This window comes from Heterocephalus glaber, unplaced genomic scaffold (assembly GCF_053883595.1).
Source record: "Heterocephalus glaber isolate CG9 unplaced genomic scaffold, H.glaber_assembly_v1.0 deba00001729, whole genome shotgun sequence".
In the NCBI taxonomy this organism is placed as follows: Eukaryota; Metazoa; Chordata; class Mammalia; order Rodentia; family Bathyergidae; genus Heterocephalus; species Heterocephalus glaber.
The window spans coordinates 2,874,278-2,901,635 of NW_028258440.1; the positions used below are offsets into that span (position 1 = coordinate 2,874,278).

Below are 27,358 nucleotides of genomic sequence, written 5' to 3' on the forward strand. Positions count from 1 at the left end.
TGGGATGTGAGGAAGTTATTCAGGCCAAAGGGATAGGTTTGGGAGGTGAGGAAAGGTGTTTCAAAGGAAGAACCAACAGACAAAGGCCCTGAAAAGAGCAAAGCATGGCATTCCAGAGCAGCCTCCTGCCCCACTTGTAATGCTTGGTCATAGTTTCTCCTTAGATGGACAGGATCAATCTATGCAAGAGATGGGTCGAAGAGTCAAAGACGGCGACACATTCTGAAATTTGCCGTGTGTTTCATTGTAGGGAAATACCAAGATCAATACTTTTAACTGGGCTAAAATCCGCAAGTTGAGTTTTAAAAGAAAGCATTTTCTCATCAAACTTCATGCCAACATCTTGGTAAGTATTTTTGTTTTATTTTTGGTCCCTTGGAATTTCTTGTTTCTGCAAGTGGACTAAATGTGAGTAGTAGAAACTGGCTGGCTCTGAGGAGTGATATGTCACCCCTGCTGCTTCTTGACAAACTAGTCAGAGGTTTAGTCAGACTTTTATTAAAGGCAAAACACTAAGAATTCTGATTTTCCATTTAGAATGAATAAAGGCATAGGAAAATGTGTCAGCTGGGCTGAAAGGCCTCTCTGTGGAAACTGTTTGTGAGAGATTAGATAAATCAAGTGGGAGTGACCAGATCTAACACTATGGAAATAATCATTTGTTCTCTGCTCCATTATAAAAGTGTCTTCATCCACTTTCCTTAAGGAAAAATTATTGAATACCTATTACATGTGAAAGCCAAGCAGAATATGGGTATACATGTATACAAAAGAAGCAATTATCAGGCAAGTTTGCATTGTATAGGCTGAGAAAAAGGTACCAGAAAGAATGTTCTTTTGTGACCATAAAGAAAACAAAATCTGTGTTATCAACTACAGAAGATCCAGTTTGGGCTTTATTCTTTGGCATTATATAAATGTGTTCATTTGAGCAGTTCAGGGGACCAGATCCAGTGTGAAACTCATGAAGAAAGCCCCAGGGGCTGCGTGCAGAAATCTGGGAAGGAATGAGAGAAGGGAAGTCAGTGTAATGGGTTGGTGGGACTGAAAAAAGGGGAGCTGTGAGCGTGCCATGAAGCCTTGGGCTAATGAGGCATATGATGAATCAGGTGATAAGAAAACCTTGAACTCTAAGTCTGGAAGGCCAACCTCCCCTAGAGCAGATTAAAATACATGAAAAGAGCAATACAGAACACCATAGAACAAGAGAACATATAGAGAAAATAAGTGTTTCTAGGTGGTCCATTAAAAAAAAACTCATGCATGTATAATCATCCCATAAACCCTACCATCTCTAAGGAAATCTCCATCTTCCTCTTTTCTGTTGGTCATGTAGAATTTATTGTCTCCTTGAATGGATGACCCTTTCTGTTCCTCAGAAAGTTGCTGATCATTTGGTTTCAGTAGGTGTGAAACCCACGGGAAGCCAAGGGAGAATCAGAAGCTGCATGGGCCCCTGGACAGATAGTTTGGAAGGCATTGGGATTTGAAGGTCTTTGATATTCTCAGAGGATGTTTTGCTCAATGGAAATTGGTTCATACAGGTGTTGTGCAAGGACACTTTGGAGTTCACCATGGCCAGCCGAGATGCTTGCAAGGCTTTCTGGAAGACTTGTGTGGAGTACCATGCTTTCTTCAGGCTTTCTGAAGAGCCCAAATCAAAGCCCAAAACCCTACTTTGCAGCAAGGGTTCCAGCTTCCGTTATAGGTAATTACATACTGCACATAGGAAAACTACATACACTACTTCTTTCCAATAATATGGGAGGCAAAATGAAGGGTCCAAATTGTAGAAACAATAAAGAATCCACTTCAATCACTTGAGATATTATATCCTTTACTTCTTCTACTTCATATGCCACATTAAGTAAATATTTCCTAACTGGGAGATAGGGAGAGGGAAGTACTCCACCTGAGAGATTGGATCAGAATCACAGCAAGAAAAGGGGGGTATAAGCAGTTTACAAATGTGTATTCAATGAACCATTGTTTCCCTTATATGCAAACCATAAAAAGGAAAGCTCAACAACATCCTTTTGGTGATGTTTAAGCAAAAGATAGCGTGACAAAGCCCAGGAGGGGATACAGGATTTAAAAAGATTGAGAAATATTATTCTACAAGCTCCTCACTATAGGTCACATCTTGGAAGAATGGAAGTAAAGTTGAATTAAGATCTTGTTTTTACTTGAACACACCAGCCTAGGAATTCATTGAAAGAAGCTTTCAAAACTCTTAGCTAAGATTAAAAAATTCTAATCAAATGCTTCCACACGAGGGATTTTTCAAGTAGTGGAAGGCTGCCCCAGTAAGAATTGAGTTATTAAAAAAAGCATATTTTTGATGGAACCTTTCCAAAGTGTATTCTACAAATCCCTGCATTCTTAAACAGATGATACTGAGCATATTTTGCCCTTTTCTTAATGACCTGAGTTATTATAAACATCACTTATGATCCTCTCCAGGCAGCTGGAGTTTGGTGATGGCCTCAGGGCGGGGGAGGCATGTCAGGCCCTGCAGTTCAGTGATAAACAGCCTAGACTTTTGGGGTTTTATTATTCTTGTGATTTCTTTTTCGACTCTTGTGTTTCTCCTAGCAGTCAGCTGGATTTCTTTGCTAGTGTATGCTTGACTAGAGCAATCCTCTTCTACTATTTAGTTAGCTGTTTTTTTTTTCTGGAAGTGGTATATAAAATAAGTCAGTTTACTTTTTACATTTTTACAAAAGATTTAGGCTCTGTGTAGTTGAGGTTTCTCTATTTATGCCTGGTTGTTGGATAAGTGGGTATTACCATTACTGTGATAGGCAAAACTTCACATTCTGTGTCATTTATCCAGGTGCTTTTGGTTTCAACAATAAATGAAGCTTCCAAGTTTTTAATAGCCTCTTGGCTTATGACTGAAATTAATGATTTTTATCTCATCTTTATAACAGTGGGAGAACCCAAAGGCAACTTTTGGAATATGGGAAAAAGGGGAGGTTGAAGAGCTTACCATTTGAAAGGTATATGGTTTTTCCTCTTCCTCTTGCTGATTTTAAGTTGAACTCAGAGATTTATGTGCACCCTGGTATTCCCATGATGGACATTTCAATTACCTCTCTCTGGGGATTGCAGGAAACATTACCCATCTCAGTACGACGAAAGACAGTGCAGGTCCTCACCGGACATACTCTCTGATGTATCAAAACAGGTAAGTTTTCTGAAAATTCCTACTTCTTTAGATAAGTGTAATTTATCCAAATTTTAGATGGTTCCAAGAATTGAATCTGCCAGTCTACCAATGTGTGTCACAGTTACTCTGTTCTAGTAGGCTAGCCTCCTCCTACAGAGGTCTACCGGCTCAATCTTTCCTGCCAATAGAAGACCGTTTAGCAAACTACCACTGGTGTATACTTTATAAACTAGAAAGATCTGACACATTTTCAAATTGCAACCCGTATTGTTAACATCTTACAAAATTCAGATCCAAGTAAATTCCTATGGCTTTGCATTTTTAAACTAGAAGCTCTGCTTGTTCTTTTTAAATAATAGAAAGCTTAAGGCTTAAAAGAAGGTCTTGTGTTAAGATTTTAAAGAATTTTTGTTGCTTAATTGTGTAGTTTAATGAGAAAGTATTGTTCCCCCTGGAACTGTCAAATGATGGCTTCATTTTAGTTTTACAGCAGCAACCTTGTTAATCATTTTTCTTCAGATGTCTCTACAAAAATAAATTATGTGTCTCAGAAACTCTTGTGCCTGCATTCAAGTCACTGAACATTTTTATTCAAAAAGCATCAAAGGTATAATGGTTAAAATTATCATCTAGCATATGGACTTCATGTACCATTCATAGCTCTGCTACCACTTTTGTAGTAAATTGGGAGGAGGCTGGAGCAGGGAAATTAGGGGACCTGCCTGAGGTCACACAGCAAGTCAAAGGGAGAACCAGGACCTGGCAGGTTCATTGAAACAGCTACTGAATCAAACTGCTTAAGGTGCATGCTGCTTACACTCTAAGCAGAAAACATGGTGGCCAGAAGTGTCATATCCCTGAGAAAGAATAGTGTCGCATGTACTTTAAAAAGATTTTCATATCTTTAATTTAGTTCTTTTTTTAGCTTGATCACATAGTACATGTTATTTTTTAAATTTATATTTTTATTAGTACATGTTTGTAGTGCATAATGATTACATTGCTCATGGGTCTTGGTACATGTAAATAATACATTCTAATTTTTTAACACATAACTTGGGATATTGTACAAGTTATTACTCTTTAGATACATATTTACCAACTCATGAATAGAATATGGACTGAAATGACTTTGTGGAAAACGACCTTTCAAAATTCAAGGCCAAGTTAGAATCTTGCTCCCACCTCAAGCAAATAGCTTTTTCATCCTTTCACCAATGTCTCCTTCTTTCAAGGTGGAAGATTTGAGACTAGCACCTGGCGATGGGTACTACCGAAATGTGAACGGAGCACACACCTCTGAGCCTGTGCGGGACAGCAGGAGGAGGAACTCTGCAGTAGAGGTGACATTTGCAGTTGAGCTGGAACATTCTAAACCAGAGGCAGATCCAATATTGTTACATCAGTCCCAAAGCAGCTCCTCTTTCCCTTTTATTTATTCAGATTCTGTTTTTAACACTGACCCTGATCCAGACCCCAGAGACTTCTTTGAGGAAAGGACTCCTCTAAGCTCTTTCCAAACAAGCTCTAAGTTTGCTGACAATCACTTAAGCACATCTTCTGGCCTCACAAGCAAAGTAAGTCCAGCAAGGCAGCTATTTTACACAGATGTGCCCTATATTCCTTGTACTAGCCAGCAGGTTGATATCATGGCTCCCCAAGTCTTCTTTTATGTGGACAAGCCACCCCAGGTACCCAGACGGTCTCAACTGATGGCAGAGGAAAAGGTAAGACCAGACAGCTATATAGAGCCTACTGCAATAAAGACTACCAAAAGAAGTCCACAGAATATCAGACTGAAGAGCTTTCAGCAAGACCTCCAAGAACTCCAAGAAGCTATGGCGAGGACTAGTGGTAGGAACAACATCAATGTAGATCTAGAAGAAGAAGACCCAAATTTAGAAGATGCATTTGCATATAATATTCAAGAGCAAACCCCTAAATGGTCTCAGAGCCAATCAGACATGAAAACCATTCGTTTTCCTTTTGGGTCAGAATTTAGGCCTTTAGGACCTTGTCCTGCTCTGAGTCATAAAGCAGACCTGTTCACATGTATGTTTGCAGAGCAGGAATTCCCAGCAGTTCTAATGGATCACACTGCAGCAGAAAGGTATATAGCTAGTGAATCCAGCGATTCTGAGTCCGAGATCCTTAAACCAGACTACTACTCTTTGTATGGCAAAGGAATAAAGTCACCCATGGCCAGAATCCGCTTGTCCTCTGGTAGCCTGCAGCTAGATGAAGAAGATGAAGATGCTTCTTTCAGCACACCAACTACTGAAGACAGGACTTTGCTAAAACCATGTAATTACTTCTTAGCTTAAAAGCGTGGACTCTATGAACATTTTCAAGCCAGTTCCATGTCACAATTTCAGATTTAAAAAAATAAGCAACTTATTTATAAATCATTTTCTAAGCCTCTCTTCATTGGTGTTAAGGGAATCTTCTAATTTTGGGTGCCTGGCTTATGAAAGATTCAGCTGCCATTCAGTCCCCTACCTTCACACTTCTATTCCCTCTGAACATGCCCTCTCCTCTCCAGCAGTGTGGCAGGGTTGAGAAGTATTTGTCATCTCTATTTTATACATCTTCATAGAAACAGTATAAATGAAGGGCAGATTCTTCAATACTGAAGAATGGTAACAGGATGGGTTGGCATAGGGAATTGGCTTCTAACAACATTTTGTGATTTGGTAGACTGTGACTGTGTTGGTCATTTTGTACTTAAACAGTTCCTCCTACAATGTCAGGAACAAGATGGTAGCAGAGATCCTCTCAACACAACACGTGTTTAGAATTAATATTGTACTTGGCAGAATTCTAAGCCCACGAAATTCATGAAGAAGGTCAGTTTTTAAAGCCAGATATATGCCTGATGGGGATATGATATCTGATTTATAACTTCTCTATTCTTAACTATCTATGTACTGAAAGAGAAAAGTTAACAGGTCCATTTGCTGATTGAATCTCTCCTGCCAGAATTTATTTTTGTCATATCTTATTGCATGCTTGTAGGCAAGGAAATGAGATGCTATTTTAATAAAGAGTGATGGAAAATCCATTCCATTAAAAAATAAGTATGGTCTTCCTTGTGTTTGAATCAATTTCAGAAGTGATTGGTTCTGGCTTATTACTAAGGGCCAGGACAGTTACAGGACAGAGAAAAGGAGGGAGGCAAGTGAAAATGTATGGTCAGGGATGGAGAACAGGAACTGAGGTAGCTAAAAGAAAAATGATAGTATTGACACCATACTGTGTTGGTGAACCAAAATTCTACCCTTCACCCATTCAGGATGAGACCTTTATTTGGTACATTGACCTTAATATTAAGCCCAACATACTGTTAAACATAATGTTAAATGCAACACAACGTTAAATGCAAACTTCAAAGGCAAGAAGCAATTTACAGACAAGCTATTTTTGTATATAACTTAATGGAAAGAAGATGGATAAAATAGTTTCCTCACTCTCCTGTTTCTTGTATCTGAAATATTCCTTTTAGCATACTTCATTATACCACTTTCCTTTTCTTATATTGATTGATATACAGTAACTCACAAGTCTAGAGTAGTTATTTAATAAAAAGAATACACTGAAGCCCAATCACGTAGATGTTAATTCTATACATTCTTAAAGATAAATAAAGTTTACCCTCACCCTTTTCTCTAGGAAGAACTCAAACTCCTTTATGCTGCATGTTATTTCTCATCTCAATTTCTGAACATATTTCTAACTTCGTTTTCCTCAAGAGATGTAGTGCTGAAATCTACATATGTTCTTCTAATAAGACAGTGATTAGGGATACCATATAATTTATTATCTAACCCAGGACATTTTTAAAGGGAATTTTATTAAATTTTTAAGATAGGAGGGAGAAATCAGGACAGATGTTCACTGTAGCTATAATGAATGCTTAATAAAATGTGAAGAGTACCTTTCTTTTAGTTTCCCACAAAACTTTTATTATAATGTTCCAGTAATAAATGAAAGGGCAAAGGAGAAAAAAAAATCTTGAAACAACTAAAATACCATATCATATCGCCCCAAGGAAAAAAACACTGAAGATCGTGAACTTTAAATATTTATTTTCAAAACCCGCAAAACACTGGAGTGTGCCTCACTTAGAAACAGTTTACAGGACTAATAATTATAATGAATAAGCAGTACAATTTGTATCTGTGATGCAGTTGTGTTGTAAGGTTTCAAACAATCAATCTATAAACTTGTTGCTTTTACTTTTACAAAAATATTGATTTGATCCATGGTATGAATTGCAGAATTATTTTCAGAGCTCTACATTATAAACTGTAATTGACTTTTAGTTACACAGCAGGCAAAATATTTAACTGAACCATTACTTCCAAATACAGTGCATTAAAAGTAATCGTTACAGTGTAGGCACCAATGAAAATAATTTTCTTGGCACGTGACACACAACTTTCTCAAGAGTCTGTATTAAAAAAAAAAGGTTATAATGGCCACTTCCACTAAACTTTATTCTTTATTTGCAGAACATCTTTCTTCTAATATTTGGCAAATATTCAGATTCTTTAAAAATGACTTGTGCAAAAACCAAATGTGCAGATCCAAACAATAAAACATTAACTAACAAAAGTAATTGATATCAACAATTCTACAACTACTGATATATAACCCCCTTCCAGCAAATAGGCAGGCACAATATATATACTAGGTTTAAAAGAAAAAGGCATTACCCACTTAACAGTACTATAAATATAAATGAAAATTAACTGTACAGTCTAACTTACCTTCGTATGGATAGAAATCATCCTGTACTAGGGTTATTTTCATATGAACTGTAAAATGCTCATTTAAATACCTTCTCAAAAATGAACATGCTGCTTATATACTGATAATTATGAAGAACAAAAACTTATAAATAGTTTATAGAACAATTACTGCCATGACAAAAATATGCTGGTGCAAATTATATTCATACCTGTTGATCAGGTATTTAATCACATGACAATTAGCTTTGTTATAAGCTCTCTAAATCCAAGCATGTAATATGTGTTTATGTCGAAGATTTAAAGAATAAAGCCAAACTAATTCCTCCAGTGTTACCAAAATACTGATATTACTTCAAATTTTTAACCATATTAAATACAGGTTAATTGCCTCTTCCATCTAAAAGAGAAGATGAATATTGTACACCAAGAGGTACTTCTGTTACTACATTTTGCCTGTAAATGCTTCAAACAGGGCTCTCAAATGTGATCATCATTGAGCTGCCTGGAATTCATACCAACTTGGTGTTAAGAATGAAACCTTCCAAGTTTTCATTTTCAAGAGCCTCTTAGAAACTTCTATTTTAAGAAGGCATGAGTTATTTCCATCTTCCCACAGATAGTCATTTTGTGAATATGCGTGTGTACAAAAAGCTTTTTGAAGCTTGATAATTTACCAGAGTTGAATATTTTAGAATGACTTTGCAAGACCTGTATGCTTCATGGGTGTACAGTTAACTAAAGATCAAAACACGAAAGGTATTTATCCTCGTAACTTAAGAAATAATGATACCTAAAGGCAAAACTGTATCTCAACATTTACTACAATACAGGTGAAACTATAGTATTAATAGTTATTCACTAGAAAATAATCTCCTGAAAATATTAAACGATAAACACCATCACAAAATAGTTGAATAGCTTCTTCCAAATCTTCAGGGTTGTGAAGATCCAAAAGGCACACAGAGCTCACGAGTAAAGCATTGTTAAGCTTGAAGTAGCTTTGGTGGGTTTCTCTGGATCCATATGAAATAGAAGCCACTGATAAATTTCTTAGGGGGATTCATCTGCAGAACATCTATAAAATTAAGAACGATTTAAATTGATATACAATTGTGCCTCTTTACATTTCTCACTTATATATGAACTCTGTGATGAAGGAACTGATTCAGCAAACAAGATAAATCCTTTTAATTGAATGCCAACATGTAGATGGTAAAATACAAACATCTGATTTCATAACTTCCAATTGATTTGCTTGTGAATTGAAAAGCAGACGAGCATTTTTCCATTATAATAGAAGGGATTTTAAGGGGGCTTTAGTTTAGGGGTACAAGTGGGCTTAAACACATAGAAAGACCTGTGAAAATATGTGATTTTACAGGTCATTCAGTTTGTACCACTTAGATCCCAGTGGCACCCAGGAATACAAGCAAATACAAAGGTGCCCTGAGAGGAGATGTAATGGGTTTAAAGTGAAATTCTGTATAACTTTCTATGTAGCTTGCTTAAGCTAAGGAATGTATGTGTGTATATTCATACAAAAGTCTTGTTTGAAAAAAAATTTTAAAAACAGACATTTCTCAAAGAAGTAGAAATAGCAAATAAACATATGAAAAAATGCTCGACATCACTGGTCATTCGAGAGACGCAAATGCAAACAATGCTGAGATTCCACCTCACTCCAGAAAGAATGCCTGCTATCATGAAATCAACCAATAACAAGTGCTGGCGGGGCTGTGAGGAAAGAGGAACCCTGCTCCAATGCTGGCGGGAGTGCAGACTGGTGCAACCACTGTGGAAATCAGTGTGGAAATACCTCAAACAATTAGGACTGGAAGTCCCATTTGACCCAGCTATTCCCCTGCTGGGGATCTTCCCCAAAGAATTAAAAGAATCATACCACAGTGATATATGTGCACCCATGTTTACAGTGGCACAGTTTGTAATAGCTAAAACTCAGAAAAAGTCCAAGTGCCAATCAACTGGATACTGGATAAAGAAAATGTGTGGTTTTTTGTTAATGGAGTACTACTCAGCCATACAGAGTGAAAAATTAGAGACACTTATAGCCAAATGGATGCGCATTGAGACAATACTCTTAAGTGAAATAAATAGGACACACATGTGTAAATACTGAATAGTTTATCTGGTGTGAGAAACTGAAAGTATAAATAAGTACTAAAAGGTATAACAGATAAGGTGAAATAGGAAGAAAAGGGAAAAGGGGAAGCAGAAGTGGGAAGGGTAGGTAGGGGAATGGAATTAATATGAGAAAAGGAAAAAATGGAAATAAAGTCTTTGTAAATAGGGCAGGGTGGAGGGGTTGAAGGGAGGGCAAGGGAATGGGGAAAAAATAAGAACCAAGATAGATTATGTAAAAGTACAAATGTCCAATGATGAATGTCATTATATTGTATACCTAAAAGTACCAGTAAAATTAATTTGAAAAATAAAAGAACTTTTTTGAATAAAATGAAACTAGCAGTTCAAGAGAAAGTATAGAACCTGAAGTTGAACATAAGAGCCTTTTATTGCCTTATCGTTTCCTTATCTTTTCATATGAGGGTCAAACTTAGGAACTTCAAGAATGGATATTGTATGAATAGTGGAGTTTCCGAAAATACTGAGGGTGGTAGCAAGAATGAAAGCATTCCTAAACAAAGTTTACAAGTGCTCAAGTTAAGACCTTTTATCTACATTCCCCTAGGGAAAAGAAGTAGAGGAGGCTATTTAATTCAGTAGAAAACTATCTGGCCATATTTAAAGAAATAATTCCAACACCTAATTTTAAGATGAGCAACAAATGAAACTGTTTTCAAGCACACAATGATTAAAAAGTGATTTTGTAGAAATAATTTAAATGACTGCATCAAAATAATTATATTGCATTGTAAATTAATATCCAACAAAAATGTCAACATAATAGTTTAAAATGACATTTCAAACTTACTTTTGAAATTTTTCAATTAATTTCTTCACCATTTTATCTGTAATGCCTGGGCAGGTGGCTTCAGCCACAGCAATACTTTTCTCAAGTTCTTCAATTGCCTGATTCCTGCGTGCATTATTCTCATCCTGCTGTTTAAGCTGAGAAACAATGATAGCTATAAAATTTAAAATACTGTACTACTTAAAATAGATATCCAGTGCTAAAGAATCTGCACTTACTTCAGCAAATGCAGGTGTTATTATCATAGACAAACAGCTCAGGGTTTGCACAAGGTCTTGCTCCTTTGAATAAATAATATACGTTATACACATGAAATTACAATAAGCATTCATGATTTTCCTACTTATCCTGTAAAGAATGAACTACTTTGGATTCCTCCCTCAAAAGACCCAAGATAAGGCAAATTGCTATATTTTCTTCCTATCACTACCTCCCTCTCTCTCCTAGGATTACAATAGATGTTTATGACTCTTTAGACTTGTATATCTCTAGGTGAATTGCATTAAAAATACTAATGACCACTCAAATGATTTCTAGTATCTTTTCTTTTTAAAGTTTGTGTTAATTGGCTCAAATCTAAAGATAAATGGAGAATACTATGTACACAGTGAGGAAAATTGACATTTAGGCGTATTAAATTCTAACTAGTATTATAACCTCACTGTAGTCTATCAAATGGAGCTAATCATCTCCATATACATACTGCCCCGTTCTGTAGTTTCTTTGGATCGGGCTTCTTTCGCACAGTGGTGAAACTCCATTCAGGGTGAGTATTATTTTCCCTGCTTGTGGATTCCCTAAAGAGATGGACAAAGACACCTCTATAAATTCCTAAATAATTCAGCATAGAAAAAATATTAAATCAATGCAGGCAGAATCTGAAGAGATAACTATCCCAATGTTTAACAACTCACAATAAAACAAAAAGATCACAGTTTCAGGTAGATACATTTTATTGAAGCGTAGCAGTGTCTCTCAGCTCTAAATGTATATCAGAATCCCATATGGAGGGCTCCTACACATACAATTCCCCCTGAGGACTGAATCAGGATCTCCAGCAGCATGGCTGTTTTCAAGGGTCCACTGGGCAATTCTTATGAGCAGCTAAGGTTAACAGCCTTTGGAACACAATATAAACTCTGTTAATATATTGTACACATTTCAAATTTGGGGCAATCTCTCATACATGCAGTAATTGGAGTCTTAGCTAAAGAAATCTGGTGTTGTCTTTGTTTCAGTTCACCTACCAGAAGTGTAAATTCTGGTATAGCCTGTAGATTCTCCTAGTCAAAATTAAGTTAGGGAGTTAGAGGCTCAATTGTTAATATGATACTGCCATGAAAAAACCACTGGAATCTTATTTAAGGGGTAAAAAGTGCCAGAGATTGAACCTAGGGCTCTGTGCACAATAGGACTCTCCCACCAAGCTATACTCCCAGCCCCCGCTGAGGAATATTTAAATGTACTGGTCTGATCAGAGCTTGGAACATGGCCAGGAGGTTGCAGGGCCTGCAGGTCAGTCCTCCACGGGGATTTTGCAGGGTGCCATCCAAGTATGGGAAGACCCGGTACCTCATTACTTTTTGTAAACGAATGTAACACCTTTAATTGATTCTTATTCCAAAATTTTGTAATATACTCACATATCCACTAGGGGTTAGACCAAGACCATTCAAAACTAGAGCTAGTCCCTTTCAAGAAAAAATATCTTTCTAAATTCATTTTATTCCACAGACGGTGACTGAAAAAGACTTTCACAGGTTCGAAAGTGAAGCTTCAGAATGTGTTATGTATTTTATGGGAGAACAAACATACTGGATTACTGCTAAAAGATATAGTGTATTAAAATGGGCTACCTACATACAAATGAAATAATTTGTACATACGAATCAGAGCCCTCGGAATCAGATTCATCATCACTGTGTCCTTCTGCCTTCCATCTCTTAAACCGGTCTATCAGTTCTGTCAGATACGAAGTCTTCTTTGAATTCTTTACAATGAATTTATGTTTCAGAAGTTCTTTAGCTGTAGGACGCTATGACATAGGATGAAGGATGCATGACTATTTCAAGGCTCTATGATTGCAAAGGGTGGTACAACTCCTTTAAATTATTACATAGAAAGTTAGAAAAATAAGTCTATGAACATGAAGGCAATTAAATTGCCAGAATATTGCTGTGAGAAAATAGGTAATCATATTCTTTAATTTGCTCACGAGACATTTGTTACTTTGGTACCCCAATTTAAAGCCCAGTGGGCAGAAGGTAGACAAACTCCCAGCAAACGACCAGGCAGGCAAAGTTTTCTCAAAAGCACAACATACGGTAGGATTTAGGAATTAAAGATTTAAAAACACTTCACCATAGTGCTTTAAAATACTTTTATAACAAATTTCTGTAAGTTGAAAAAATCCACAAAACCCAGGAAGGCTGTAATTTTGTTATCTTCTGTATACATTTACGAACTCCTAATTTTGTTATTATCTGCCCACATTTTATAATCCCTTCTCTATCAAGCATCAATTCTTATTGCATCTAAATACAAACACCAAATGGCATGGGAGATATTTTTCCTCCAGCATTTTATTAGTATAAGAATGTTTATTAGCAACTTAAAATAGTTACATCAAATTTAGACAGTTCTTACATATTTCTAGTCTCCAGAAATTAGCAATAGTAAAACAACTATAATAAAACTTGCCAAGTAAATGAGAGGAGCTCACTAGACCAGGAGTCATGTTGGAGTTTTTAAACATTAAATAAAAATAGATAGACATAACTTACATGAGAAACGAAAACACAGTTTAAAAAATCACTGTGAATATATGTGTGATTTAAGTATGGCATAAAATAAAGTGGAATTTATTTCTTAAATATCTTTCCCCCTTGAAAGAGGAAGTGATCAATAGAATAAACAGGAAATAGGGGCAAAGAAAAAGATGTAGGGAAAGGAGAAAAGGAACTAAGGATCTGGATAAGAACTGAGTAGAGTTAATAATAGAAAGGAAAGACCGTGGATAGATCTCAGATAATTTTCACATGCACTTCTAATCCCTGTTGTAGGAAAAGCCAGCTTTGCCATCGGTAGATCTAACAAAAGAAAAACAAGTAAAAGCGATATATACTTACAAATGATGGATCTTTATTCAGGCAAGCATCAATAAACTCCTTAAAAGATTTAGTAAAGTCTCCAACAAGAGTGGGTGGATTGTTTTTTGGAATAAGAAACAGAACTCTCATCGGATGCATATCAGAGTTAGGTGGCTCTCCCTTGGCTAGTTCAATGGCAGTAATTCCCAATGACCAGATATCAGCCTAAAGTAAGAGAAAGGAACAAAAGTATATTACCTTGAAAGTCCATTCCAGCTTACTGCCACAAAATAGTCTGTAGAATGCAGTGGTCATACAGTATGAAAACCTTGCGAGAAAAATACAGTCTACATTTTTACTTATAGAAGTCACTTATTAAAAATTTTATTGAATTCCATACTTTGCACCAGGGGATTTGGGTGGTGAATAAGCCAGACAAAAATCTCTCTTCTCAAGGAGCTTGCATTCTTAGCAAGAGGGCTAGATAAACTGAGTAAGTGAGTCAGATAGTACTCAGTTCTATGAAGAAAATAAGAAAGTGGAATAAGGAACTAATGAAGGACAGGGCCAAGAGGTTGGAAATTTATATGTGATGGCTGGGGAAACATCTTTTTTTGTGGTTGTTTTTTGAAACAGGGTGTCACCATGTAGTTCAGGACGGCCTTAAACTCACTATGTAGCCCAGGCTGGCCTCGAACTCATGGAGAGATCCTCCTGCCTCAGGCCCCTGAGCGTTGGGATTACAGGGCTGCGTCACCACGCCTGGCTGGGAAACATCTCTAGGTAGGTGATGTTTAAGCAGAGGCCTGATTGAGAGAAGGGTTATTCTAGACAAAGAGAAGGGCGACAGTGAAGCTCCTGCTGTGGGGGTTTATTTGCTATATTTGAGGAACAACAATGAGGCCGCTATGGTTGAAGCAGACAGAGTACAGAAGAGAGTGGAGATGAGGCTGGAGAGGGAGACAATGAGATCTAAAGTGAGAGCTGAAATATTACCAGCATCAGGGAATTTATGACTAAGCAGCAAATATGACATAAGTCTTAAGCACTCAGAAAAGAAGGAAAAATAAGGCAGTCAATTAACTAGGATGGCAGGCTATATAAATTGATTATAGAAACAAAATAGTTTAGCTGGGCATGGTGGTACATGCCTATCATCCCAGTTACACGAGAGGCTGAGGTAGGAGAATCACAAGTTTGAGATCACCCTGTACAATTTAGCCAGAGCCTGTCTCCAAATAAATAAAAAGGGCTGAGGATGTAGGTCAGTACTCCCTGGGTTCGATCTCCAGTACTGGGGCGGGGGGTAAAACCCCAACAATTTGTACAGGTAATACTTTACTTTTGAGTCATAAGCTGACTGCTGAATAACTTCCGGAGCCATCCAAAATGGAGTTCCCACAAAGGTATTTCTTTTAATTTGTGTATCTGTCAGCTGTCCAGCAACTCCAAAGTCAGCAAGCTTAACATCTCCTTGTTCTGAGAGCAAGACATTAGCAGCTAGGAAACAAAGAAAAAATAATCCTCAATTCCTCAGAATGCATTTATTTTTTCAGGTTCATATTAGACTTCTGTATACCTTTTATGTCTCGGTGAATTTTCTTTTCAGAATGCAGATAGTCCAGACCTTTCAAAATTTCCTTTAGCATGGTAGCAATCTGGAACTCATCAAATGGACCAGCTCGCAGCTTAAGGGGAAAAACACATACTCACACACACATTTGAAATTTTGCAAAAATAAAATTTAAAAATGATACATTTGAAATAAGGGAATTACTTAGCTATGTGAAACAGTTCTGTTTATTAAACCACTACTTAAGCAAATGAAGAAAAATTTTAAATGTAGGGGAAGAAAGCAAAAAAAAGAGTTTTAAGACAAAGGGCTGTACAGGTTTGTAAACGATTAAATTTAATCTTGAAAGATAATATAAGCACTTTACCTAGATACTGGCTCGAAATTTAGAGGTTCCTAAAATTTAACAAAGAGGTATAAATAACGGTAGAACTAGCTGTCCTTTTTTCAGAAGAGAAAAACCCCAGCCATTTAAATTCTGGCATTTGCTATTAAAAAGTTACTCTAAATATTGACATTGAACTGATTTTTATATCAGACAATCCATAGGATTTCTGCAGCAATTATTTGATGACATGGGTCACCTGTAACATAGTTCTTAGCATTTATATGTTTCAATAATATTGTGAGGAATAGAGCCTTTCTGAGTCTTAAATTTTAAATTTGCCAGGAATATAATAATCAAACTATTAAGACTTTCATTGTAAAAAAAAAAGCCAAATCATGGAGGGCTATATTTTTTAAATAAATGTAACACATTTCCCTTTCTTTCGCCATCCCTGTACCAAAGCCAATAGTTCCAACCGTAATACAAGGAAAGCAATGATTAAGTTTCAGAAGAAGTTGTAATGGAATATCTGAAAGTTTCTCTTTAAAATACATGGTTATTTTAAAATTCTGGTACCTCATAAAGCACAAACAGTGGATTGTACAATATTATTACTGGAAAGGGTGGGACTCTAAAGTCAGAGCAGAGGTAGAGTTCTGTTTGCTGGAAAAAAGGAAGAGGTGGGTAAAAAAATCAAACATTGCCTCCTTTGCCCTCACACTGGGAGGGATTCACAGCTCTTTGGCACTTTACGTATTTCATCTTTCATGAATGCCATATTTATGCTGAATAAAGAGTACTTTCATGTTGAAATTTAACAGTTTAAAATAGAACCCATACTTGGGTCTCACCATTTAATATTAACTGTGGTCTATGTATATAGTTTACTCCAGGGATATCTGTTATTCATTAAATCCCTTCCCTAGGTAACATTACCTATTTACTTTTAAATCTATCAATTTCCACCCCCAAAATTTCCATTTAAAAAGCAATGATTAAAGTCATTCTAAACCAAGGAAATACTTTGGTGATCACTGATAATGAAATTCTGGAAGATTACCAAAAAAACTGGACAAACTGATGTTACTTAAGGCTGGTACTTACTATCCCCTGATCATAAAATATTGGCAAGGTTAGAGGCATACCCTTGGTTACTGAAGAAATTGGGCAAGACCTATGAGAGGGTACCAACTAGCATTCTAAAGGGCTTCTAAATGTGGCACAGATAAACCACTATCCTACCTAATACACAATTTTAAAAAATATTTAAGTAAAAAAGGGATCATAAAGACTCATTAGCTTATCTGATGTACTTCAAGTTCACTTGAAAATTCAATGAAAGTAAAACCTCAAATAATTGTGTGCTAGAAGAGGATGGGAGGGAAGACGGTGGCAGGGATATGGGAGGAGAACATGACGGGGGCGGATTTTTCTGCTTCACTACCATACAGAAAACTGACTTAAACCTGTGCTAAAAATGTCTTTAGTACTACTGGTAATGATGGCAAAAGATCAAAGGGAGTGAGAAAGGGTAGATGAACACCCATGTTCTGTTTTGTTTTGTTTGTTTCTCAGTATTGGAGCTCAAATCCAGGGTGCTCTACCACTGAGATATATCCACAGCCCCCTTTTTAATTTTGAAAATGTTGGTATTTTTATTTCACTAAACTGCCCAGGCAGGCCTTAAGCCTTCAAGCCTCCTGGCTCAGCCTCCCAAGTAGCTGGGATTACAGGCATGCACCACTGTGCCCAGCTTAGGTTTTTTTTTTCTCCTAATGTCCAATACAACATGGGAAGAGATAATGCTAAGATCTTGGTCTGCACCCTTTGAGTGTATAATGGAACTCCTCTCCAGTGATCAAAGACTTTGCCATGTCTCTAAAGGGAATAGCTCTGCTCCAGGACAGGGAATTGGCCTCATGTAATTTACCTCTGTTGTCAAATAAGTATTTGCAAAAAGGGGACATCTGTTCTTTTAAAGACTGTGCACTGGTGGGACTGTGGATTTTTCCCCACACTCCTTTGATTGCAAGCCAGTCTTTTAAGCCATCATGGTCTATTTAGCCTTCATTAATAGTTAGCAAGTTGCTTCTAGCGTTTTTCTTGATCCTCAGGTTTTACTCTATTTACCTTATTACATGTGTTTTGTTGCAAGCCACTGCAGCTCTTTTTGGAAAGAAGTGGAGTAAGATAGATCCAATAAAATAACATACAGCATGCACAAAGTCTATTCACATGTTGGACTGGGGTGTGGCTTAATGCTGGAACACCTCCCTACCAAGCACAAGGCCCTGGGTTAAATCCCTAGTACCACAAAAGACTGTTTACATGCAACCAATAGTTTTTCAAGGATGAAAGAGACTCCTGAGGGGCACTATGAGTAATGTTGACATAAATTGGAAGTCATAATCTTAAGGTATTCCATTAGCCAGGCACCAGTTTTAAGTGAAAAACACTTCGCTCAACATTCTTATTTTCTCATTCTTGGTACCAAAACCCTCCTCTACACCTAAGTCTTTTAAGATTGCCAAAATGATAGCGCTCATTTGTAGATGACTATTGATAGAGAAGAAACAGTATATTGCTTCCCTTCTAAGGTCTACTTAAATGAAAAACATAATTCAATCACAATAACATTAAATTTTAGAGCCAGTTTTTTTTGGGGGGTGGGGTGGGGTGTACTGGTGGTTGAACCAAGGGCCATTTCACTGAGCTACATCCCCTGTCGTTTAATTTTTTTTTTCGTGATAGCAAGATAGGGTCTTGCTAAATTGCACACACTGGCTCAAACTTAGGATCCTCCTTCCTTGGCCTTCCAGAGTGCTGGGATTATAGTATCGGTGCACATCGCTACATCCAGCTTAATCCAATTTCTTTAGTTAATAGTCGAGGCAATAAAGGGATAAAGATGTTAGCTTGCCAGATATTAGCCAAGTAGTTAATGGCAGAACTGGGACTAAAACCTAAGTCTTCAAATGCTTAGCCAGTACAGTGCTAACATTTTCATTCATTGAATTTATACTAATTGCCATCGCCATTTGTTTTATTTGTTTTTATTAGGTAGAGATCAGAATGACAGGATGAGATTAAGAATGCACATTCAATTCAGAGATTTCATAACATTGACCATACTACTAGTAGGGGATACAGATTATGTTGTTAGTTGGGGGTTATGCCAGTATCCAATGCTATTAGCAATTCTGATAAGCAGAGTGGACTAGGTTTGCCAGTGCCTACAAAATGGAGAAGAGACGTGGTAAGTACCTTCGGTGACCAGGTAACCGATATCTGTAAAGGCCTATCAATATTTGAATAGTGAAAGGAGACTCACAGAGCATTTGAGAGGCTTCTTGTGGAGCTAATGAACAAACTATTGTATAATAAGACTCTGACAAGGCAAATAGAAATGAAATTATTTAACTTCAAGAAGAAAATGCAACCTGACTTCATACGCATGAAGGATTATTATATAAAGAAACGCCACTGGTGTTCTCTAACTAGAGAAGAGAGAAAAAAAATGAACTTGAGCTTGAGGATATAAGAATTAGATGGACACAAAGAAGGATTACCAAACTTAGCAACTGATTAAACTGAAAGGAATTCCTACAAGTAGATGAGGCTGTCCATCAAGTTTAATTACCACTTCTTTCAAATAGTTTAAGTACGGCTCTGTCTAAAGGAAATAAAATCTATATGGTCATTTTTGTTCATAGAATTATTTGAAACTTTCAGTCACTTGCAGTCAGAGTTAACCCTTTTAAAAATATTTAATCATCTTCAGTTAGGAAAATTCATCTCCACTTAAAAAATAATTAATTTTGAAAGCAGAAGCAATACAAACTAAATGTCATATAATATTAAATATGGAAGAAACTTAGAAACAACTTAGAGCAACTTCCTCTCCCTCCTCCCCTTCCTCTCCTCCACCTTCTCCTCCTCCCCTCTTTTGTGTTGCTGGGGATCAAATCCAGGGTCACTAGCAAGCCAGGCAAGTGCTCAACCATCAAGCCACAGCCCAGGCCTTTAGTCCCACTTCTTTGTTTTATAGGACACCCAAGTCCAGGGAGTGTATGTGTCTGGTTCCCAGTCACAGATTTAATCAAGTAGAGGCAGCCCTATAAACTCAAACTTCCACAGGCCAGCCTAGTGGTCATTCCACTATAAGAATTGATTTTCTTAATTCACACTGAATGTTAAATATAATGTCGTAGTAATAAATATCTATAAGGGGGAAAATATTGACATGATCACAATAATCTGGGGGGAAATAATGAATTTCTCAAAAGGTATTCTGCTTATGAACTTATCTTCATTAGGTGGAACTGTTCCTGCACAATGCAAGACTTTAGCATTCTAATTCCTGCCCACTAAAATGGCACTAGCACTTCAAGTCACTGGAAAACCACAACAGCATCATACTTCTACATGACCCATAGAAGGGCAGAGATAACTCCATAGAAAACTGTATCTGTAGGCCTTCAAGATCAAACCCCTAGATTTGATCAGTTAGGGCTGCTGTAACTGAATACCTCAGACTGGGTGCCTTAAACAACAAACACTGATTTCTCACAGTTGTGGAGGCTGGGAAGTCCAAGGTCAAGGTGCCAGAAGATTGGTGTCTGGTGAGAGTGCTCTTCCTGGATTCTAGGCAGCCGTCTTCTCACAGTAGTCTCATATGGTGGAAAGACAGCTAGCAAACTCTCTGAGCTCTCCTTTCTGAGGACACTACTAGCATTCCTGAGGTCTCTACCCTTATGACCTACTTGCCTTCCAAAGTTCCCACCTATCACAGGAGTTAAAATTTCAACATGAGAATTTTAGGGGACAGAGACATTCAATTTAGAATCACTTTTAGTGACAGTTATCTCATTTATATATTTTTTAAAATCTAAGAACATTCAGTCTTACTGGAAATTGACAGTGATTAGCATATACCCATTTGTAATTTGAAGGACTTTTTCATTAAGCTATTTGCATTTCTTATAAACTCTCAGATTGTCAGCAACATACTCAAATTTGCAGTACAGCTGCATCTGCATAAGAGTAGTGGTCCTGAAAAAAGGTTTTAATTTGAACATATTAACTAAAATAACCACTTAGCTTGGCCAAACGTCATTGCTTAACTCAATTAAAATAAAAAAGTATGGATGAGTGTGTACATGTAATTATTTTAAAATACTTACAAGATCCAGTGCTGAACCACCACCTAGGTATTCCATTATTATCCATAATTTGGAACCCTGTAAAGCCATGGAACAATTTAATATTTATAAACCTGGGCCAAAGTAACATACAAGCAAAAATGTTAAATCTTACATACTAACACACGGATTCTAAAACATAGATCTTAAAGTGGTTGCTTGGAACACAGAATATTTTTTTCATAAAATATTTCACAATGAAAAATAAAGTTCTGTGCCTAGATTGCAGAAAATCTACTTAGCCTTTGATTTAGCTAAGCAAATAAGTACTGTTTGCTAGCATTGAGCTATTAGTAATTTGTAAAGCCAAGAAAAATGAATTATGGCCTTCAATTATCATCCTGAATGATGATACTGAAAGGAAAATAGTTGCATGAAATAAATTAGACCCACAGCTTAAATACCACATTTTTTCTCTTATATGAGAAACCCAAAATATAAACAAAGAGCAAAATAAAAGATAATAGGTGGGCCAGGGATTTAGCTCAGTGGTTCTGCTGCCTGCCTTGCAAGCGTAAGGTCCAAGTTCTATCCCTGGTACCAAAAAAAAAAAAACGGTAATAGGTGGGCTAGAGATGTAGCTCGGTGGTGCTGTGCCTGCCTGGGAAGCAAGCGCAAGGTCCTCAGTTCAAGCCCAGGTACGAGGCCGGGGGGGGGGGGGGGGGCTGTAGATCTTTTTCAAAAGGGAAGGGGATCAAGAGATGGAGGGAGGGGGAGGGAAGAGGGAGAAGGGGGACAAAAAAGGAATTGTATGTTATGTATGTGTACTAACCCCTCGCAAGGAATATAACCATTACTTACTACAAACATGTACTGATAAAACAAAAAGTGGCCAGGCGGGGTTGCACATACCTGTAATCCCAGCACTCAGGAGGCCAGCCTGGGCTACACAGTGAGTCCAAAGCCAATCTGAACTACATAATAAGACCCTGTCTCAAAAAATCAAAATAAGAAAGAAAAAAGAATAAAAAATAAAAATTGAAAAACTTTCCAAACAAGAATGAGGAGGTCGGGATACAAAATCAACATGAAAACAATCAATAGCTTTTCTACACACCAATAAGGAACCAGTTGAGAAAAAAAATCCGAAAAACAATTCTATTCACAATAGCTCACAAAAATACCTAGGGATCAACCTAACCAAGGAAATGGAAGACCTTTACAAGGAATATTACAGAGTGCTGACGAAAATTGAAGAAGATGCTAGAAGATGAAAAAACTTCCCAGGTTAATGAATCAGCAAAATTAATGTTGTCAAAATGGCCATCTTACCAAATGTGATCTACAGATTCAATGCAATCTTCATCAAAATGCCAGCTATATTCTTCATAGAAATTTTTTTAAAATCCTAAAATTCATATGGAAACAAAATACCCATAATAGTCATCCTAAACAAAAAGAGCAAGGCTAGACGCATCATAATATCCAATTTCAAATTATATTACCAACCCAAAGTAGTAGAGACAGCATGTTACGGGCACAAAAATAGACAAACTGATCAATGGAATAGAATAGAGGACACTGAAACAAATCCATCCAACCATAGCCATCTGATTCTTCACAAAGGAGAAAAAAAACTTAATACCAAACTAAACAACAAAAATAAACACTGGGGAAAAGACAGCCTCTTTAACAAAGGATGCTGGGAAAACAGAATATCCACATGTCAGAGACTGAAACTAGATCCCTTCCTCTCACCTGTACAAAAATCAATTCAAAATGCATCAAAGACTAAGGTATATGACCAGAAACATTGGAACTGCTGGAAGAAAACAGAGGGGAAATACTTTGAAGCCATAGGCACAGGCGAAGACTTCCTAATAGAACCCCAATAGCACAAGAAATGATATCAAATATCAACAAATGGGACATCAAATTGAAAAGTTTCTACACAGCAAGGAAAACAGCTAACAGACTGAAGTGACATGTTATAGAATGGGAGAAATTTAATGCTAAAAAATCAAATAGCTCAAACAATAAATGAAAAATGAACAGTCATTTCTCAATGGAAGAATTACAAATGACCACTATATTTATGAAAAAATGCTCAAGGTTTTTAGCCATTGGGGAAATGCAAGTCAAAACTACATTGAGATTCCATTTCAACCTAGTTAGAACGGCTATCACTGAGCATACAAAAAAATGATGCTGGAGAGGATTCAAGGAAAAAGGAATCCTTCTAATTCTGCTGGTGGGAATGTAAATTAGTATAGCTCCTGTGGAAATCAGTATAGAGTTTCCTCAAAAATTAAAAACAGAACTACCATTTGATCGAGCTATACCATTGCTTGGTATATACATGAAGGATTAAAGTCAGCATACTATAGGGATATCTGTATACCCATGCTTATTGGGGCCTAATTCACAATAGCCAAGATATGGAATCACCCTAGGTGCCCATAAACAGATGAATGGATTAAGAAAATGTGGTGTATATACACAATGGAGTACTGTTCAGCCATAAAGAACAAACTTTTGTCATTTATAGGAAAATGGCTAGACCTAGAGATCACCATCTTAACCGAAATAATTCAAACTCAGAAAGACAACTATTGCATGTTCTCTTTAATTTGTGGAATCTAAAAAAGATGACACAAAAATCAAAGGGAAACTATTGTTAGACAAGAGGTAGGAAATGGAGGCAGTGGGAGGGGAGTGTAAGGGAAGGTAATGGGGGATGGATATGATCAAAATATAGACACTGGCACCCAATAGTTTGTAAAATTCATAGGCACTAATAGAAATTTAAGAAAGAGTGAGGAAATGATTGGATATAGAAATTTTGGATGCTTTCCATGTGATTTTAGAATTTGAAGATACTGGATATTTTGGCTTATTTCTAATTTTTGGTTTTCATTTGTTTTTAAAACTTTACAATTTTTATGAGGCAGTATTAATGGGCATTTCTGGTGGCATGCATGGACCCTACAAAGAATCATTTTCCCGGGCCGGGGATTTAGCTCAGTGGTTCTGCCGCCTGCCTTGCAAGCGCAAGGACCCGAGTTCGATCTCTGGTACCAAAAAAAAAAAAAAAAAAGAATCATTTTCCCATCTCTTATAAATGAATAAGAAAAAGTGCTGTAACTTCAAGAACATATGAGTACTCGAAGTGAAATTAATATTGTTGTAATCTAAACAAGAGGAAGTACTATTCATGGAGGAATGCATGTATATGAATTTTAAAATAAGTGTTAACAAGTACACAAACACACACATCACCTAATTCTATCAGTTACTTATCACTAACCCCCTTTTTTGACTATAGCTTGAAATACTAAAGCTACCTCTCTCCATACCATTTCATGAATGATATTCTCTAAATTTTTGTGATATCACATAAATGACTGGATTGTACTATAGTGGCAACAGCAAAGTTGAGAATGAATTATGTTCCAGAAGTTTACTTTTAAATAAGACATTTGGAAGCAAACATTTTAGCAAACATTTAAAGCAAACATTTTCCCATAAAAATAATGTCTAGGTTCCTGGGGTAGTTCCTCCAACAGATAACTATAACACAAATCTATCTATAGTATAGCATAAAGAATTTCAGATTTGAAATAGGAAGAAAAGGTCCAAAGGGGTAGATGTAGTGGGAGGGAAAGGGGAAAGGAAAGAAGGGAAAAGAAAAATTATGAGAAAAGAAAAAAAATGGAAACAAAGTCTATGTAAATAGGGAAGGGTGGAGGGGGTGAAGGGTGCACAGGTAACGGGGAAAAAATAAGAACCAAGATACATCATGTACAAGTACAAGCACCCAATGATAAATGTAAACGTACTGCATACCGAAAATGTACCAATAAAAGAATTTAAAAGAAAAAAAAAGAATTTCAGAAAAATTACTGTTATTTATACTTTAAATATTTTCTAGGGGAAAAATGTACTCAGCATCATGTTTCAACTTGTCATACCAAGAACAGATATCTCACCTTAGAGCTGGAGCTGTGGAATGAAGATTCTCAAGATACTGCTAGCAGTCTTCAAACTCTAAAATCCTTAGTCAGTATTCAGAAGCTCAATTTAAAATTCCCAAGCATCTGCATAGGGCTGGGACTGTATCAGGGCTGAGAAGGGACCCCAGTGATATGATGATGTGTGCTTAGGGAATGGTGGAGGGTTGAAGAATCAAAGTTGAGTTGACATTGTAGTGTAGGGTTAGATCTGACTTAGGGTTATGGACTGAGAAGGAAGGGCCTGGTAAGACAAAAGGATTCCCCTTCCTTGATGCTGATATTATGTAGGATACATAAGAGAAAACGACAGTGTTCCCTCATGCTGCCCCCACCCCCAGACTAATATTAACATCCATTCTGTGTGGCCACAGGAGTCCAGCTGGAACTTAGGAAAGAAAGAGGTGATAGTCCTGTGTCCACAGTAGGAAAGAGAGGAAACACATTCCCCTAATGGTGGGAAGGGAAGAGAAGTTCTAGGAATGGTTCCTCTACCTTGTATTTATATAGAAAATTAGGTTCTCAGAACCTGAGAATTACAAACCTGATGTATCTTAATTTGGGGGGGGGTACTGGGGATCGAACTTGGGACCTTGCACTTGTGAGGCAGGCAGCAGAACCACTGAGCTAAATCCCCAGCCCTTAATTTTTAAGAGAAGAAAAAATGTCTCTCTTACAATGTCTTAGGCTTAAAATTATTTTTTTCTTTTGTCATAAGTTTGTTTCTAACAAATGCTGTTTTCAGCCCCATGAATTCAGAAAGCTTCCTATGCACCTGACACTTAAAAGTTTACCTTATAAAGCATGTTGATCTGTTTTACAGTTCAGCATAAATGAAAGCACCTGCTTTCCAAGTTAAAAGCAGTGTATGCTTTCTTGTTTGCACCAACTCAAACTGGAAACTTACCAACTCTCTGTCACCAAACAGTATTCATGAAAAGCTTGAAATGTGACCTAAGAAAACAGTATATACTGCTGAGTTATTAAAGTTACAACTAAGCAACTTCTAGATCTGAAAATTAGGGTTCCTTCCATTAAATGAGCCGTTCAGTACAACCAGGACTCCTCTGAAACAGGCAGGGGACCAAAACTAACCGACAGCTTCACTAACTTCGTCCTTTTGATTGCTGCTTGTAGAGACAAGCATCATTGGAAGATGGCCACAGGTCTGGACATTCTGTAGATTACAGGCAGGCCTGAGCCTAAAGCAAGGCCTGAGGGAACATGTAGGAACATTAGGCTGGCAGGCTCTTCTCTGCTCAAGGAAGCTTAACGCACACAGGTTCTTCTAACCATCTCCTGGTCTACAGCCCACCCGAACTGCTCAATGAAAACACCAGTCACAAATGAAACAATCCCCAACAACCTAGACACTTATTTTAGGATATGACAGCTTCTACCTTCGATTTTTGTAGGAAGATTTCAGTGTTGGAGAATGCAAATAAGTGTGTTTGGTTTGGTTTTTAAGTCACTTCAAATACTAAGGCGGTATCTACAATTCCAAAAGAGTCAGGGGACTGTGAACCGGAACCATAAACCAAGCACATTTAAGCATAGGGAGTTTCTGGTGGAAAAGCTCCACTTCTCCACTGAAAAAAGAAGCATTTGAACAATGGTTTGGCAGCGTGAGATTAAAGTCCAGCATCAACATGGATGTTCAGTCAGGGGTTCAGAAACTGTTCCCAAATTCAGAGCATCTAAAAAGGAACTGCTCTAGAGTTGTACTTTTCAGTGGGAAGAAGTTAGTGTTTCCAAACTATTGGTGTCTGAAGCCTGATTCCTTTGAATCCCAGTTATTTGCTGGTAGAGACTTGGCCAAAGTAGGGAAATTTGCTACTATGAACTAGAAAACCATTTAAAATCCTCCCTCTGTGTATTTGAAAGAGGTTAATTTGTACTATATTCATGTTGAATTAAGTGGCTGGTTTATTAATTCAATAGCCAATAATAACACTGGATATATAAACCAGAATGTAAAATTAATTTAAGCCAGTCTTGAGGTAGCTAGAGTGGTCAAATTCATAGAGACAGAAAATGGAGTGATGGCTGCCCTGGGGGAGGGGGTGAGGAGTAGTCATTTAAAGAGTACAGAGTTTCAACAGGTAAAGATGTCCTGAAGATGAACGGCAGTGATGGTTATGCAACAATGTGAACATACTTACTGACAGTGAAATGTACACTTAAAATGGTAAATTTTATGTTATTTATATTTCATTACAATTTTTTTGAAACAGCACATAATAGGTGTGTGGCACAGGTCTGTAATTTCAGCACTGGTGAGGCTAAGGCAGAAGGAGCACAAGTTTGAGGGCAGGTTGGGCTATTTAAACAGTTTGAGGCCAAT

At 37.1% G+C, this 27,358-nt stretch overlaps 2 protein-coding genes across 3 annotated transcripts in view; one reads left to right on the forward strand and one right to left on the reverse strand.

Annotated features, from left to right (window-relative positions):
• Frmd7 (FERM domain containing 7) overlaps positions 1-6,240 on the forward strand; it is a 46,376-nt gene extending 40,136 nt beyond the window's left edge. For both annotated transcript variants that reach the window (XM_087199867.1, XM_087199866.1), the window contains exons 8-12: positions 251-346; positions 1,545-1,708; positions 2,934-3,002; positions 3,115-3,190; positions 4,408-6,240. In XM_087199867.1, coding sequence (XP_087055993.1) covers positions 251-346; positions 1,545-1,708; positions 2,934-3,002; positions 3,115-3,190; positions 4,408-5,496 — 1,494 coding nt within the window. In that variant the 3' untranslated portion in view covers positions 5,497-6,240. The remainder of the gene's footprint in view (positions 1-250; positions 347-1,544; positions 1,709-2,933; positions 3,003-3,114; positions 3,191-4,407) is intronic.
• Positions 6,241-7,240: 1,000 nt separating this feature from the next.
• The window catches only part of Stk26 (serine/threonine kinase 26), a 54,067-nt gene continuing 33,949 nt past the window's right edge, over positions 7,241-27,358 (reverse strand). The window contains exons 4-12 of the mRNA XM_004860074.3: positions 21,047-21,103; positions 15,542-15,650; positions 15,305-15,462; positions 14,002-14,187; positions 12,760-12,908; positions 11,577-11,670; positions 11,092-11,154; positions 10,874-11,010; positions 7,241-8,998 (exon numbers count right to left, since the gene is read on the reverse strand). Coding sequence (XP_004860131.1) covers positions 8,974-8,998; positions 10,874-11,010; positions 11,092-11,154; positions 11,577-11,670; positions 12,760-12,908; positions 14,002-14,187; positions 15,305-15,462; positions 15,542-15,650; positions 21,047-21,103 — 978 coding nt within the window. The 3' untranslated portion in view covers positions 7,241-8,973. The remainder of the gene's footprint in view (positions 8,999-10,873; positions 11,011-11,091; positions 11,155-11,576; positions 11,671-12,759; positions 12,909-14,001; positions 14,188-15,304; positions 15,463-15,541; positions 15,651-21,046; positions 21,104-27,358) is intronic.